The sequence below is a fragment of the Dipodomys ordii genome, unplaced genomic scaffold (assembly GCF_000151885.1).
Source record: "Dipodomys ordii isolate 6190 unplaced genomic scaffold, Dord_2.0 Scaffold125, whole genome shotgun sequence".
Lineage (NCBI taxonomy): Eukaryota > Metazoa > Chordata > Mammalia > Rodentia > Heteromyidae > Dipodomys > Dipodomys ordii.
In genome coordinates, this window is record NW_012267341.1 from 1,281,112 (window position 1) to 1,297,540 (window position 16,429).

Sequence of the window (16,429 nt, forward strand, 5' to 3'; positions counted from 1 at the left end):
ATATGAGGCGAGGATTCATAGTCTTGCTCTTTCCTCATTCAGTTGTGGGTTTTTGTGTTCCATGCCCTCTCTTACCCCAGCTCATCTTAAAACCCTATGTCGAAAGCCAACTGACTGACGTCTAACTATGTCCCCATTCTTCACCCTAGGGTGGGCCTGACCACAACTATACCAAGGAGAAGATCAAGATTGTGGAGGGAATCTGCCTTCTGTCTGGGGATGATGCAGAGTGGGATGACCTTAAGCAGCTGCGAAGCTCTCGGGGGGGCCTTCTGCGAGACCATGTATGCATGAAGACAGACACAGTGTCCATCCAGGCCAGTTCTGGCTCCCTGGATGACACGGAGAGAGAGCAGCTGCTACAGGAAGAGCAATCAGAGTGTAGCAGCGTCCACACTGCAGCCACTCCAGAAAGACGGGGCTCTCTGCCAGACACAGGCTGGAAACATGAACGCAAGCTCTCCTCAGAGAGCCAGGTCTAAATGTCCCTGCCTGCCTGTTTCTTCTTCCCTATGGACTTCCGGTCCCTGCGCTCGCTTATACAGCAGGCCCCCTTTCCATGTGCTCATCTTCCTCCTCCCATCCCAAAATTGCTCCCAAGACATCCACGGGAGCTCTTTTTCCATCTGAGTCCATATCAATACGGGCACAAGAAATGAGGGCACATCTCAAGAATGTAGACTGGATTTTTACCACCAACTCACCTCTTTCACTCCATCTTGTGCCCCCAGAGACTGGGATCAGTGTAGAGCCCACCTCCCCTTCCCCTGGTACCCTTGGTGTCTGCCCCACAGCCCTGATGCAGCCGATGATGCAGGGCTGCACTCTTCTGCCATTACAGCTGACATAATGGCTTTTCTGAGAACTGGACCACCAGGGGCTGGGGCACACGGTCATGGGTAACGAGAAAGGTAATGGATGAAGCCTGAGAGAAAATGGAAGAGTCCACCCAGCTGGTCTGGGTATCTAGAAAACCTCCAGCCTCGTGGGTTGATAATATGAAAAAGCTTTTGGGGGCTCTTGGGTCTGGGTGTACTGTCCATTGCTGGCAGTGGACATTATTTTTCACTTTGCAGATATAGGTGAGATGTGGGTGTGGCTCAAGCTATTGTTCTTCCTGCTGGAATATCTGGAGCCATTTCTAGCTTTGATGACTAGAAGCCCTATCCTATGGCTATTTACTTATAGGAATTTCTTCCTGGTGCCACCACCAGTCAGTACTTTTTCAAAGCCTTTAAGTAAACAGGCTATGAGCCAGTGGCTTCAGTGAATAATGAGCTTTGGAGACTGAGCCTCCAAAATATCTAAGGAACTCTTCTTAGACCAAACACAGCATCCCACCCAAACTTCATTGTTCTGCCAATCTCCCCCCACCCCTGCCCCCATTCTCTGGGACTCTGAGGGAAGTGATCCAAGAAAGTCCTGAAGTTTTCATAAATGGTCAAAAAGAACAATTAGAGATAGGGGATACCCAGGGACTCAAGTATCATGAAGTTGAAACTCCTATGTTCTTTCTCAGGTGAGCTCTTATGCCAACTCTTTTCCTGGCCATAAGTGACTTCTTTCTGACACTGAGATGCCACCAATTGGTTCATGCTTACAAGAGCAGAGGTCTCAGGCATTTATCAGTGGAGCTGAGACTTCTTGTTGTCCTAAAATGTTTCCCTGGCTCTGTTTCCACTTTAGGGAGGGCTCAATTTACTTCTGACCTAACCTTGTGACATCAGCAGTCTCTAAAGTGGTGGGGTGAGTAAGTAGAAAGGTAGAAAGAACCATGGATGAACCCTCCCAGCCCAGGGAAAGTTCTTTTCTATCCAGGAATTAGAAGTGGCAGGAGAGATGACACAGGCCTGTGAATGGAGGAGAGGATTTCTAAGAGAAACTTCTTGAAGACTCTCCCATGGTTATTTGTATTGAGGGCTCAGCAATCAAAAGGGGTATGAGTGAAAAAGATGATCAAATATCTTTTGGTCAGTTCTAAGACCACTAGAGACGGATGTGAAGCTTTTAGCCCTACTGTCAGCCCCCAGTACCAACTAAATCAGGCCAAGAAGACTTTTTCTGTGCACCAAGTTGGGAACATGGGAATGCCAATTCTGGAAGGAAATGGTAACATTTTACCTTTGAAGAGGCACTAAAAGAGTTCTTAGATTCATGGTTGGGGAGGAGGAAAAAAAAGAGTGGCATTTTCTTGATTGGAAGGGTGGAAGAATTTTTTGCACTTGGGCTGTTCAGAATGTAGAAAGGACATATTTGAGGAAATATCTATTTGAGCACTGATTTACTCTGTAAAAAAAGCAAAATCTCTCTGTCCTAAACTAATGGAAGTGATCCTCCCATGTTCATGTGTAATGGTTTTAACGTTACTCACTTGGAGAGATTGGACTTTCTGAAGTTATTTAACCACTATGTTCAGTATTTTAGGACTTTATGATAATTTAATATAAATTTAGCTTTTCTTAATTACCTTTGCCTGGCTTGGAGTCATGACTAATCCTGCACCTGCTCCGTCTGGCAGACCTATGCTGTGAAAAAACCTGCTTGCAGACAATACCTCTTTCTTCAGGGATGTGGGGACAGTTGAAGAGCAATAAAGGGTCTGAAGTTTCTGTTGAGAGTTTTCAGCTCATCTTAAGAAGACAGATCATGACCAGAGTTCATTGGCTCATGACACTATTGCTCCCTCTAGAGGAAGGATGATAAATAAGTTTCATCTTGAGTGTCCATTCATTCATTGGTAATAGCTGCCCAAGTTCCTGACCAGACTCAATGGGAAAAGTGTCATAATCATCAGTGACATCTCCAGGCACCAGAAGGAACTGTCAGCCTTCTGTACCATGTATCTTTTATGTATGTTCTAGGCCTTTTAAGGACGTCAATGCCATGGAACGTGACTTTACCTTGCAGTAATAATTACTGGCAAAACTGACATAGTAAGAAATGTACTGGAATCAGGACAAGGAATTCCAGTAACAAATCTGCCACTGGCTGTTAAGAGCCTGGCAATCTTTATACATATTCTGAGAAAATGACAAATGATCATTAAGATTTTATTGATTTGAGGGGATAGGAGGCTTTAGCTCGATGGTAGAGCATTTGTTTTAGAATGCACAAGGTCCTAGGTTCTGTATCTTGCACTACAAAAGTTGCATTTATTTTATAAAACTGCTATCTCATGGCTCAGCCACTATACTTCAATGCTGGAACAGAAGTAAAGGAACTCAGGTTCTTTGGATGTGATACCTCCCACCCCCATGAAAATTGGAAATTGTGCTAGTCTTCTGTTGGTGGTAGTGGTCATGGAGCTTGAACTCTGGGCCTGGGTGCTGTCCCTCAGCTCTTCAGCTCAAAGCTACCACTTGAGCCACAACACCACTTCCAGCTTTTTCTGTTTATGTGGTGCTGATGAATCGAACCCAGGGCCTCATGCATGCAAGGCAAGCACTCTACCACTGAGCCACCTTCCCAGCCCCAACTGTGCTAGTCTTAATGCTATATGTAGAATTTAATGTTAAGTTTCAATAGCTGTTTTTCTTTTATTTCTTTTTTTCCTGTCCTGGGGCTTTAACTCAAGAGTCTAGATGATGTCTCTGAGCTTCTTTTGCTCAAGGCTAGCCATCTACCACTTGAGCCACAACACCACTTCTGGCTTTTTCTGAGTAGTTTATTGGAGATAAAAGTCTCATGGACTTTCCTGCTGAGGCTGGCCTCGAACCATAATCCTCAGATCTCAGCTTCCTGAGTAGCTAGGATTACAGGCATAAGCCATTGGTGCCCAGCTCAATAACTGATTTTCTAAACCATAAGCTTCTCATTTTTTTGTTTATCTTTGATTATGAACTAGGAGCTGCCTATCCCTAAATACATTATCTCTCAAAAAAAGAGAAAAAAAAGACAGAAAAGAAGATGAAGAATGATGAAAGCAAGAAAGGCTTGCAAGCCTTTTCCATTTAAAGTGACAAGATCTGAATATAAACTGTTGTGTGTATTTTTTCCAATTTTCTCAAGGGGTAAGTGCACTAGAGCAAAAGCAAGTGGAATAGCTCAAAGATAACAATCCTTCCTTCCACTTCAAAACCAAACCCACAACAGACAGGAAAAAAAAAAGAAAGAAAAGGAGGAATCTTGACGATGGAACAAGGTTTGGGAATTTCTGGCCAGGTTCTGTGAATATAAAACTGTTGAGCACCAATGGCTCTTGTCTGTGATCCTACTTACTTAGGAGGCTGAGATCTGAGGAGGATGGCTGAAAGCCAGCTGGACAGAAAAGTCCACGAGACTCTTATCTCCAATTAACAACCAAAAAACCAGAATTGGAGCTGTGGCTCAAGTGAGAGAGCATTGGCGTTAGTGGGAGAGCAAAAGCTCAGAGACAGCATTCAGGCCCTGAGTTCTAGTTCCAAAACCATTGTGTATGTGCACATGCACACACACACACACACACACACACACACACACCCTGAAAACTTGTAAGTAGGCAAAAAAATGGGTCAAATTCTAACAATGTAGTTTTTAAAAATATGTTCAAAATAAAACACTACGGCTCTATAATATGAACAAACTGAAACCTAATATGAAAATATCTCTGGTCTAGGGGAAGATCAAGAAGGTCTTCATGGTATGAATTGATACTTTCCCCAAGCATAGATCTGAAGAAGACTAGAAGGCAGTAATGGGTAGAAACTTAGAAGAGGCATGCTGGGATGCATTAAGTTCTAAGTATAAGGCTTGGACATTCAAAGGAATCTAGCAAGCTTTAGTTCATGGATATAATGATAAAAGAAATGTGGTTGAACCAGGCACTGGTGGCTCTCGCCTGGAATCCTAGCTACACAGCAGGCTGCGATCTGAGAATCTTGGTTCAAAGCCAGTCCATGCAGGAAACTGAGACTCTTATCTCCAATTAACCACCAGAAAACTGGAAGTGGTGCTGTGGCAGAGCACTCATCTTGAGCTGAAGAGCTCAGGATAGCATCCAGGCTGGGAGTTCAAGCTCCAGGACCAACAGGGAAAAAAAATGTGGTTGAGGGGCTGGAGCTCAGTGAAAGAATGCTTACCTAGCATATACAAGGTCCTGGACTCCATCTCCAGCACCCCACACCCTCTCCCCACCCCGCCAAAAAAATGTTTTCTCTTTTTCACAACTTTTTTGTTTGTTTGTTTAAGTGGTACCAGGGAATCAAACCCAGGACCTAATGTATGCTAGGCAGGCACTCTACCACCAAGCCACATTCCCACCTTGTTTTCTCTTTTTGACTAAGAATGTCTGTCTTTTTTCATACAGTAAGATGACTTAGCCCATCCACTGATAGAATGTGTTTTAGAGGGTGTTTTAAGGGAGTCTGTTTTTAAACCCTCCCTTTCTCCCTCTCTCCCTCCTGTCTTCCTTCTCTCCTTTTTTCCCCTCCTTTCTTGCCTCCCCTCTTTTCCCCCTCCCCTTCTAGTGTTACTAGGGATTGACTTTAGAAATTTACACTTAGGAGACAGGCACTCTACCATTAGAACCATACCTCTGGCACTTTTTGATTATTTGGAGGACAAATTCTCATGTTTTTACCCCTGCTTACCTGGACCATAATCCTATTTACATTTTCCCAGAGATGCATGCCACCACATCAAATTATTGATTGGAATGAGGTCTGCTGACTTTTTTCCAGAGTCGGCCTTGATTTATAATCCTACTGTTCTCTGCCTCACAAGTGGCTGGAATTACAAGCATGAGTCTCCAAGCCTGGCCCATTTGTTTTCTTTTTGGATCAGCCTCTCAAACAATTGGCAGAAGCAAACAGAACTTGGCATAGGGGACAGTTTCCAATCAAGGAAGGCTCTACTCCCAACTTTGAATTCATTAGCATAGTGTTAAAACATCCAAGCAGTCTAATGAAGGGTCTGAGTTTAAACCCAGGGCTAAGCCCCAAGCTATACAATCTACTTACTTGATTTTATAAGACATAAAACCCAAGAACAAAGAACTCACATGTCCTGGCTTTCCCTTCAGTTTTCTGTCCATCCTTTAAACAACTTCTTGGTAGTCTACAAATAAGGTTCCTATCTCTCTTCTGCCTCTTCCTCTTCAGTGAGGCTGATATTTCTGTGGTCAAAAGCTGTACTTTTTTTTTTTTGGGCCTGAACTCTGGGCCTGGGCGCTGTCCCTCAGCTCTTCAACTCAAGGTTAGTGCTCTACCACTTGAGCCACAGCGCCACTTCCAGCTTTTTCTGCTTATGTGGTGCTGAGGAATCGAACCCAGGGCCTCCTGCATGCAAAGCAAGCACTCTACCACTGAGCCACTTTCCCAGCCCTAAAGGCTGCACTTTTGAAGGCTGTGAAAAGTGAACACATGGGTTATGAGAAAAGAAAAACAATTATGGGGCTGGTAAGGTGGTAGTGGTAGAATGCTTGCCTAGCATCCACAAAGCCCTGGGTTCAATTCCTCAGTACCACATAAACAGAAAACACAAAAAGTGGCACTGTGGCTCAAGTGGTACAATGCTAGCCTTGAGCAAAAAAAGATGTTCAGGGACAGTGTGCAAGCCCTGAGTTCAAGCCCCAGGATTGGCAAAAACAAAAACAAAAAACCCAACAACTATTCCTTCATTGAACTGGTACCTCTTAAATGAGTGCAAGCTAGGATAGGCTTTACAACCTTAGAAGCCAATTTAAGTACGAAGCATAGCCACTTGAAATCTGTATTAAGTCATCACTGCTACCTCCAGGGAATAATACAGACATTTGGATTGAAAGATGAAAGGGAGTTCATCATTAAAGCTACAACTCATGGCCTGAAAATAAAGATCTATGTCCCACAATAACAATGCTTCAACCATAGTGTAGCTTTTAACAATGGAATGAGCACCAATCAGGTATTTTAGAAATGTTCAAAACAGTTACTCAGCAGCCACAATGCTTGACATTAGTTTCCTGCTTATAAAAATACAACATTTACTTTGATCTATAAAGCCCACTGCCCTGTGGATATACTTCATATGTAGAATAACTACCAGTGGTTCACACCTGTCAGCTTTTCATGAGGCTGCGATCTAATGTTTGTGGTTCAAAGTCAGCATGGGCAGAAAAATTTATGAGACTTATCGCCAATGAACCATCTAAAAGCTGGAAGTGGAGCTGTGGTTCAAGTGTTAGAGCACTAGCCTTGAGCAAAAAAGCCCAGGGGCAGCACCAGGACCAGCACAGACACAAAAAAGTTCCCTGCATTAAAGTGAATATAATTAAACACAGAGATTAGGGCTGGGAATGTGGCTTAGTGGTAGAGTGCTTGCCTAGCATGCATGAAGCCCTAGGTTTGATTCCTCAGTACCACATAAACAGAAAGAAAAACAAAAAGCAGGAAGTGGCACTGTGGCTCAAGTGGTAAGAGCAAAAGAAGTTTAGGGACAGTATCCAGGCCCTAAAGTCAAGCCCTAGGACTGGCAAAAACAAGAAAAACAGATATTAGTGCTATTTAATGATAATCCTAGACTGCAAAAGATGACTGGCCCAACTCTCATTGAATATCTATGATGGGTCAAGTCAGTACTAGGTTTTGCTAAGTCCTTACAGGATCTGTCACACTTCTCTTCCTCAATTATCCCAACTTATCCCCAACTCCCTCCTACTGCCTACTACTTTGCTTCATCTATACTGGCCTGCCTGTTCCTAAAACCTGCTGGGCTTGCTCCCAACATAGGCCCTTCGTATAGCTAATCCCTCTGACCCACACTTTCTCCTTCCAGACATACCCTTTTGTTGCCTTCAAGTCTTTGCTCAAATGTAATCTCAATTAAACACTAGCCACTCTGAAAAATTATAGTCTTTCCAACCCTACTTTCCTATCCCTTATATCCTGTATTACTATTTTTCTTTTCCCTCGCACATATTTCCTAGTATAAACTTATTTATATAATGAACATCTCTGTCTCCTCACTGTAATATGAGCTCCTTGAGTGAAAGTTGTTGTTGTGGTGGTGGTGGTGTGTGTGTGTTTGATCTATTTTGTTCATTGATTATTCCAAGTACCTAGAACAGTACTACATACTACATAACTTAGTATTTGCTGAGTGAATAAATGAGTGGATTCAGACATCTAATAACTATCTTCTCTTATGAGGAGGGAATTTGCCAAATTGTTCTAAAACTCTCCAGCACCCAGGCTGTACACATCCTCTCTTGAGCAAATTCCAGGTAACCATTGTCATCCTCTCCTTTAATGTAATCTTCAGGTTGTTTTTGGTAATTTTAAAATAAATGTGCCAATGACCCATGATTAAAGAAGACCATTTGTATATATTCCTTGTTCATTTCTCAAAAGGTGATCGTTTGTTTTGATTGGTTCTTCTTTCCTTCATGTGGATCTGTCCTCATCTAACTTTCTGCTCTCTCTACTTTCTTCCCCCTGTGGTCTCATTGAAGTCTTAATCTAGTCTCCCAACTTCCAGCTTGTCTTTTCTTTGAGGGGTAGGGCAGTATTGGGGTCCAAACTCAGGGCCTCAGGCTTGCTAGGCAGGCACTCTACTGCTAAACCTCATCTCCAGTCCTTTTATGCATGACTTTACTCCTTTTAAATTTTTGAGTTAACATACGTTTATAATATAATATAAATATGAGGGGGCTTCATTGTGATATTTTCATGCATGCACACAATATCCTTTGAATAATTCACTCCCTCCACAATATTCCCATTCTTCCCCTCTCTCCTCCTCTACTTTTTCAAAGCATTTGGGTATTTCATTTTGTTATACATTACATGTAACACAATGATCTCAAGATTCATCCATAGAAATGAGTATGGAGGCTCCTCAAAACACTGAAAATGGGCGTTGGAGGTGTGGCTCAGGTGGTAGAGCATTAACCAATGAGCAAAGCAAGAATCATGAATTCAAGTCCAGGTCCCAAACAAAACAAACAAAAAACCGACAAAGGGGCCTGGGAAGGTAGCTCAGTGGTAGAGCGCTTGCCTTGCATGCATGAGGCCCTGGGTTCGATTCCTCAGCACCACATAAGCAAAAAGAAAAAAAGCCAGAAGTGGCACTGTGGCTCAAGTGGTAGAGTGCTAGCCTTGAGCTGAAGAGCTGAGGGACAGTGCCCAGGCCCAGAGTTCAGGCCCCACGACCCGACCCAAAAAAAAAAAAAACCCGACAAAAAGGGGCTGGGAAGATGGCTCAGTGGTAGAGTGCTTGTCTTTCATGCCTGAGGCCCTGGGTTCGATTCCTCAGCACCACATAAGCAAAAAGAATAAAGCCGGAAGTGGCGCTGTGGCTCAAGTGGTAGAGCGCTAGCCTTAAGCTGAAGAGCTGAGGGACAGCACCCAGGTCCAGAGTTCAGGCCCCACGACCGGACCTAAAAAAACAACAACAAAAAAAAAACAAAAAAACCGACAAAAAGTAGACCAACTTTATGACCTGCTATATATCTGAGCATATGTCTGAAGGAAAATTAAGAAAGAGAAAAGATAATTGCATTTGGACTGAGAATGTGGCTTGGTGGTAGAGTGGTTGCCTAGCATGCATGAAGCTCTGGGTTCGTTTCCTCAGTACCACATAAACAAAAAAAGCTGGAAGTGGCGCTGTGGCTCAAGTGTTAGAGTGCTAGCCTTGAGGCAAAAGAAGCTTAGGTGCCCAGGCCCTGAGTTCAAGCCTTAGGACTGGAAAAAAAAAAAAAGATAATTTCATTTATTTCATCTCTGTTCATAATAGTCAGACAGTGGAATCAGCCCAACAATTGATGTTTGGGCAAAGAAAAAGAAAAAATATAGACCATGCATATATGCATGCATGTGTATGTGTACATGTGCGCATGCATGTATACATATACACATGTAACACCATGCAATATTACTCAGCCATTGAAAAATTGAGTTGTGCTGGACACCGATGGCTCACACCTGTAATCCTAGCTGCTCAGGAGGCTAAGATCTGAGGACCACAGTTTGAAGCCAGCCCAGGCAAGAAAATCTGTGAGATTATCTCCAATAAACTACTCAGAAAAGGCTGGAAGCAGCACTGTGGCTCAAGTGGTAGAGCCCTAGCCTTGAGCAGAGGCAGCTCAGAGATAGCACCTAGGCCCTGAGTTGGCATGAAAAAAAAAAAATGTCATTTGCAGGAAAATGGATGTATCTGTTAATTTTTGAGATATGGTTTTGCTTCCTTCCTCAGATGTATGCCTAGACTATGATTTATGTATTTTAAGCTTTCTATAGTAGTTGGGATGACAGGCATGCAATATCACCATGCCCAGCTACAGCTTTCCCAAAAGCTAGGATTACAGGAGTGCCCGGGTTCCCTCTAAGCCTGCTTGAATGATTCCATTTCAGCGGGTACTGTAAACAAGCCTAAAACTAAACTCCCCACCTTCCTCTTTAGAAAGACTTCTGATGTTCTACCTCCATTAGGCAATTATTGCCCTCTTACTCTGGGATCCAGTCCTGGCACTCTCTTTGACTCATCTTTCTAAATGGGTCCCACCCTTGCTTTTGCAACTTATCTAATTGCTTATGAAATCCTTTATTTTTGAATCTGCTCTCATCCTTTTTACTGCTATTATATTGGACTCCAAACCAGGCTTCCAACTCCAACTCATTCTAGCTAATCAAGCTAACTCATTTTCCCAAAGCAAAGCCTTAGTTTTTGTTATTCCCTTGTTCAAAAATAGATCCCCTTTACATACTTTGTGAAATATAACTTCCTTAGCCTTGTATTCAATGGCCTCCAAGAATTGCTCCTAACTTTCTCTGTCAATCTTGTGTTTTATTACTCAGTATGAATCTTGTCCTGAAATCAAATCTGTATATGCAATCCCATATATATGATGTATTTCCTTGTCTCTGTGCCCTGGCTTTTACTTTCATGCTACTAGAAAGTCTCCTTGCCATATATATGCAACACACATCTATATATACATACATATATAGACAATATATATTGTTCATATATATGAATACATAATAACATATTTTATGGATGAATATATAAAATATATATGAATAACGTATCAGTGGCAAAATATGGATTTCCCCTTCTGAAGGAAATTCTAGGAATATTCTATCTTAAGTGTGCTCAGACATATTCACTTATAACCATATTTAATAAAATCATTCCACATATGCTTGTTTGAAATTTGCTTTTTTTCTCTTAATAATACTATTTGTGTAGTTTAGCCACATTCTTTTTTTTTTGGGGGGGGGGTCCGGTTGTGGGCCTGAACTCTGGGCCTGGGCGCTGTCCCTCAGCTCTTCAGCTCAAGGTGAGCGCTCTACCACTTGAGCTACAGCGCCACTTCCGGTTTTCTGGTGGTTTATTGGAGATAGGAGTCTCACGGTCTCTCCTGCACGGGCTGGCTTTGAACTGCGATCCTCAGATCTCAGCCTCCTGAGTAGCTAGGATTACAGGCGTGAGCCACCAGCGCCCAGCAACAGTAATTGTTTTATTTACATTTGCTTATCCTAGTGCCATCATTTAGCCTGTTGGTAATCTATAGGCCCTAAAACATTTAATTTTTTTTTAATTTTTCCAGTCTTGGTTATGATCAAACTGCAGCCTCACCAATGTTGGGTAAAGCTGTACCACTGATTTATATTCCTAGCTCCTGTATGTACTTCAAATATCTGATTAAAAGTCCATCTCAGCCAGGTGCTGGTGGCTCATGCCTATAATTCTAGCTACTCAGGAGGCTGAGATCTGAGAATCATGATTCTAAGCCAGCCTAGGCAGGAAAGCCCTTGAGACTCTTTTCTCCAATTAATCGCAGAAAAAGATGGATGGAAGTAGAGCTGTGGCTCGAATGGTAGAATGCTAGCCTTGAGCAAAAGGAGCTCTGGGATTCAAAATTCAGGCTCAGAATTCAAATCCCAGGACTGGTTAAAAAAAAAAAATCCATCTCTTAGCCAAGCACAGTGATTCTAGTATGTAATTTTAGCTATTCAAGAGGCTAAGATCTAAGGATCACAATTTGAAGCCAGCCCAGAAAGAAAGTCCAAGGGACTGTTACTTACAATTAGCCACCAAAAGACCAAAAGTGAAGCTGTGGCTCAGGTGGTATAGCACCGATTTTGAACAGAAAGCTAAGGGGCAGTGTCTAGGCCCTGAGTTCAAGCCCTAATGCCTGCACACAAAAAAGTCCTTCACAGATATTTTTCATCAAATTTCTTTCATTGCTAAACATCTGCAATATTTCATTTGTAAATAATGTTCATACTACTTTGAATCCAGCGATGGGTTTATGTTTTATTTATTCAATCACTGAATATAACACGTTGGGAGTAAGGCCTTAATCTTATTCATAGAAATGTTGAAGCAGCCGGGTGCCGGTGGCTCTCGCCTGTAATCCTAGCTACTCAGGAGGCTGAGTTCTGAGGATCTCGGTTCAAAGCCAGCCCGGGCAGGAAACTACCTGTGACTCTTATCTCCAATAAAGGATCAGAAAAACCAGAAGTGGCGCTGTAGCTCAAGTGGTAGAGTGCTAGCCTTGAGTTGAAGAGCTGAAGGACAGTGCTCAGGCCCAGAGTTCAAGCCCCACAACCAACAAAAAAAAAAAAAAAGAAAGAAAGAAAAATAAAAGGAAAGAAATGTTGAGCGTAGGGGTAAACAATAATTTTGAGGAGTCTACTCACCAAACCACTCATTTTAATAAAAGGAATACAAGCATGTGTGTAGAATGAGTTACAGTTCACAAGGGCATTTCGGAGACATTCGTCATATTAAATCTAATATTAAACTTGTAAGAAAAACATCATCGTTATCCTATCTTACGTAAAAGGAAACTAAACCCCAAATTTACTAAAAAAAAAAAGTGATTAGCTCAAAGCAGGTACAAGACTAGACTCTAGCGTTCTCGAATACTTCCAATACATCCCAGCCTCCTCTCTTGTTTTCTTCCAGCACTGAATACCATAATCAATATTTGTAAATGCAAGGTCTCAGAAACAGAAGTCAAGTGTCGCGGCGATTTAACCATCTGCAATTAAATAAAGCAAATACGCTGAGAGCTGAAGATGTACAGCTCTAGACACACCTTTCACTCTTCCCAGGGTTGTAAGTAGCTTTCCAGTCTCCGGTGGTTCCGGACGAGAGCTGCTAAGCTTCAGGTCACTAGACAAACACGGCTGCGCGCTGCCCCTTTAAGACGGCAGGCGGCGCGTGCCCACAGCCCTTTCAAATGGACCAATAAAAGGGCAGCAGGCGGTTCGCCGCGAACCAATCAACAACGAGGACACTGCGGGGTGTGCGGCGGCCCAAGCGGTTTCAAACGGCTTTAGAGCAGGCCCCTCGGTTCTGACCCGGCGGAGGTGAGTGGACGATGAGCCCGACCCAGCTGGCTTAGGCCTTCGGAACCGGGCGTCGCGCGCACGGAGGGCCCCTGAACCCCGGGCGGGAGGCCTCCGCGGACGCGCGCCTGCCTTGCGGCACGAACCCGGCAGGTCTGAGGCGGCGTAGCGGGGCGGAGGCCGGGAGGAGACCCGCGGCGAGCCGGGCGGGCGGGGGTGGGGGGGCGTGGGCGCTCGCGGGCGGTGCAGGCCGGGCTGGGATTCGGATGACCCAGAGCGCGCCGCAGTCGGGCGCCGGAGGCCGAGGCCCAGGGGATGCGGGCGGCGCCGGGCCGCTCCTGGACCTGAGGTGCACCAGGACTAGGGCGGGGGCCTCGCGAGCCGGCCCTGACGGAGGGAGCGTCGTCTTATATTGCCAAATGAATGAATGAGGAAGAGCCCGTGAGGATTGTGGTGGTGGTGAAGGGCCGGGTCGCCTCCGAGCGTGACAAGGACAAGTGGTACCGGGGCCTGGCCTTCTCGCTCACAACCGTGTCCCTACCGGCGGCGAGTTGAATGATTCTGAACCTTCTCCGGTCCGCCCTTTTGCATGGCTTCTGCCCGTAAGGTGTCGGGTTGGGAGAGTTCAAGTATCTTTGCTGCGCTGAAGCTTTTGACGAGCAATACAATAGCGTAGCAGTGTAGGTTAAGCAGGCCTTGCTGCTTAAATGTGGGGGAGCTCAGTAAAGCTAGATTCTTACTTTTTGGCTCCCCTTCCCTCCCCCCCCACCCCCACTGCTAGATGAGATCGCTACCTGCAGTCAAATTATCATCACCGTCGTCGTCCTCAGACGAGCTTTAACTCGTTTTCATCCTTGCATAGAAAATGATAGGAGAAATATTGCTAGAGTGGCTGTTGTGTGTTTGAAAAGAGATCCACGTTCACGAATCTTTTAACAATGAAGTTTTTCATTCGGCATCAATAGAGGGGGGAAGGTTTTGCAGAACTTGCCCCAAATTGATGCATGGCTCTAATTGAATGCTCATGGGAACCAGGACTTCGAATCTTGGCCCAGATATGATGCGTCTCTCTTACGTTTTGCATAATTATAGTAACTGAAAACTCATTTTTAGAAAGGTGAGCGATTCTTTTCTTTATTTCCATCACCCTGAAAACTCCTTTGGCCTAACAAGCAATAAATTAAGCTAACAATCTTTTGAAACGTTTCTCGGGTGGACAGACTATAATGTTACAAAATAATGATGTAAAGGTGAGGTCAGTTAATTTTGACAGAACAAATTGAACTAGTTGGTAAGCTTATGAGGAAAAATTTTTCACAGGTTTTTAAAGGCCATGTAAGGTCACGTAAGGCAATGGCAAGTAAAGGTATTCCATCACAGTAGGCCCTATACTTTGCCAGTTTTAAAGTTTTGTTTTGTTTTCCTCTTGGTGATACTGGGGTTTGAACGCCAGACCCCACACTTGGTTTGCAGGCACTCTACTGCACTATGTCCCCAATACTTTTGCTTTGGTTATTTTTCAGATAGTGTTTCAAGATCTTTACTAGTTCTGACCTTAGATCTGAATCCTTCTACCTGTATCCTCCAGAGTAGCTGAGATGGCAGGCATATATTACCACACTGCTTATTGACTAAAATGAGTTCTTGAATTTTTTGTTTGGCCTGGCCTCAAATCCTTCAGTCTGCATAGCTACGAATATAGGTGTGAACCACAGTGCCTAATACTTTAAAAGTTTCGATTACCACTTGGAAGTGGTGCTGTAGCTCAAGTGGTAGAGTGCTCACCTTGAGCTGAAGAGCTGAGGGACAGTGCCCAAGCTCAGAGTTCAAGCCCCACGACCGACAAAAACAAAAAACAAAAGTTTTGATCACCAAAGTTCAGTTATGAAGATAGTCTTCTATAATTGATAGTTCTAGTAGCAGCTATAAATGCAATAGTGAATATCTTAATATTATGAACAAGGGAAGGGGTGACATTGTCCAACAAGAAATGTACTCTACCTAAGTTGTGTAACTGTAACCCTTCTGTACATCACCTTTATAATAACAATAAAAAGTTTAAAAATATGAATAACAACAATACCTTTGGATAGTGTTAAAAATGATGAGGTATGAAAGCTTCATATTTCAGTAAAGGCAGGCTTTCTCATGCTTCTTTGACATGATGGGGTCTTGTTCATTTATGCATTGTTCTAGGTTTGGGGAGCACAGAGATGAGTCGGAAAAAAAGGCCAATCCTCTGACTTAGGGAATCTGACAGTTTAATCTTTCATATACACCAACTTCTACTTCAGTACTGGTCCTTGAATAAAGTAAATTGATAAATATTTTTACTAGTAGTAGCTTGCATTTATTGAATGATTTCTGGTGCCACATTTTATTTATTTTAATTTTTACAACCCATGCTGGGGCTTGAACTCAGGGCTTTATGCTATACTTGAGCTTCTTTTGCTCAAGACTAGCACTTTACCACTTGAGCCACAACTCCACTTAGCTTTTTGGTGGTTACTTGTAGGTAAAAAGGAGAACTTTCCTGCCTGACTGGCTTCAAACCTTGATCCTCAGATCTCATTCTCCTGAATACAGGCATGAACCACCAGTGCCAAGCTCTTTTTTTTTTGTCAGTTGTTTGGCTTGAACTCTGGGCCTAGGAGTGTCCCTCAGCTCTTCAGCTCAAGGCAAGCACCACTTGAGCTACCGCGCCACTTCCAGTTTTCTGGTGGTTAATTGGAGATAAGAGTCTAAGAGTCTCATGGACTTTCCTGCCTGGGCTGGCTTTGAACCGTGATCCTCAGATTTCAGCCTCTTGAGTAGCTAGGATTACAGGCATGAGCTACCAGAACCTGGTTCTTTTTTTTAAATCTTCTGTGTTTTACAGGTGAGGGAACTGAGAAAGATTATGCAAAATTATTTAACTAAATGATAGAAATTTAAATATAAGTAGTGTGTCTTCAGAGTCTCTTAAGGTTGTATTATATGAACCTTACTGTTTAAGAGAATTTAAGAACAAATTTTGGGCAGAATCTTCTCCTATGCACCCCTTTTGTTTTTCTTTTTTTCTTTCTTTTTTTTTTGGGGGGGGGGTCCGGTTGTGGGGCCTGAACTCTGGGCCTGGGCACTGTCCCTCAGCTCTTCAGCTCAAGGCTAGCACTCTACCACTTGAGCCACAGCAC

The 16,429-nt window shown here is 43.4% G+C and overlaps 2 protein-coding genes across 2 annotated transcripts in view; both read left to right on the forward strand.

Moving 5' to 3' along the window:
- Positions 1–2,416, forward strand: part of Lrp4 (low density lipoprotein receptor-related protein 4) — a 69,976-nt gene extending 67,560 nt beyond the window's left edge. Inside the window, exon 39 of the mRNA XM_013029962.1 lies at positions 150–2,416. Within this exon, the coding sequence (XP_012885416.1) occupies positions 150–482 (333 nt within the window). The 3' untranslated portion in view covers positions 483–2,416. The remainder of the gene's footprint in view (positions 1–149) is intronic.
- A 10,799-nt stretch (positions 2,417–13,215) lies between these two features.
- Ckap5 (cytoskeleton associated protein 5) overlaps positions 13,216–16,429 on the forward strand; it is a 110,650-nt gene continuing 107,436 nt past the window's right edge. The window contains exon 1 of the mRNA XM_013029963.1: positions 13,216–13,277. The gene's annotated coding sequence lies outside the window, so the exon portion shown is untranslated. The remainder of the gene's footprint in view (positions 13,278–16,429) is intronic.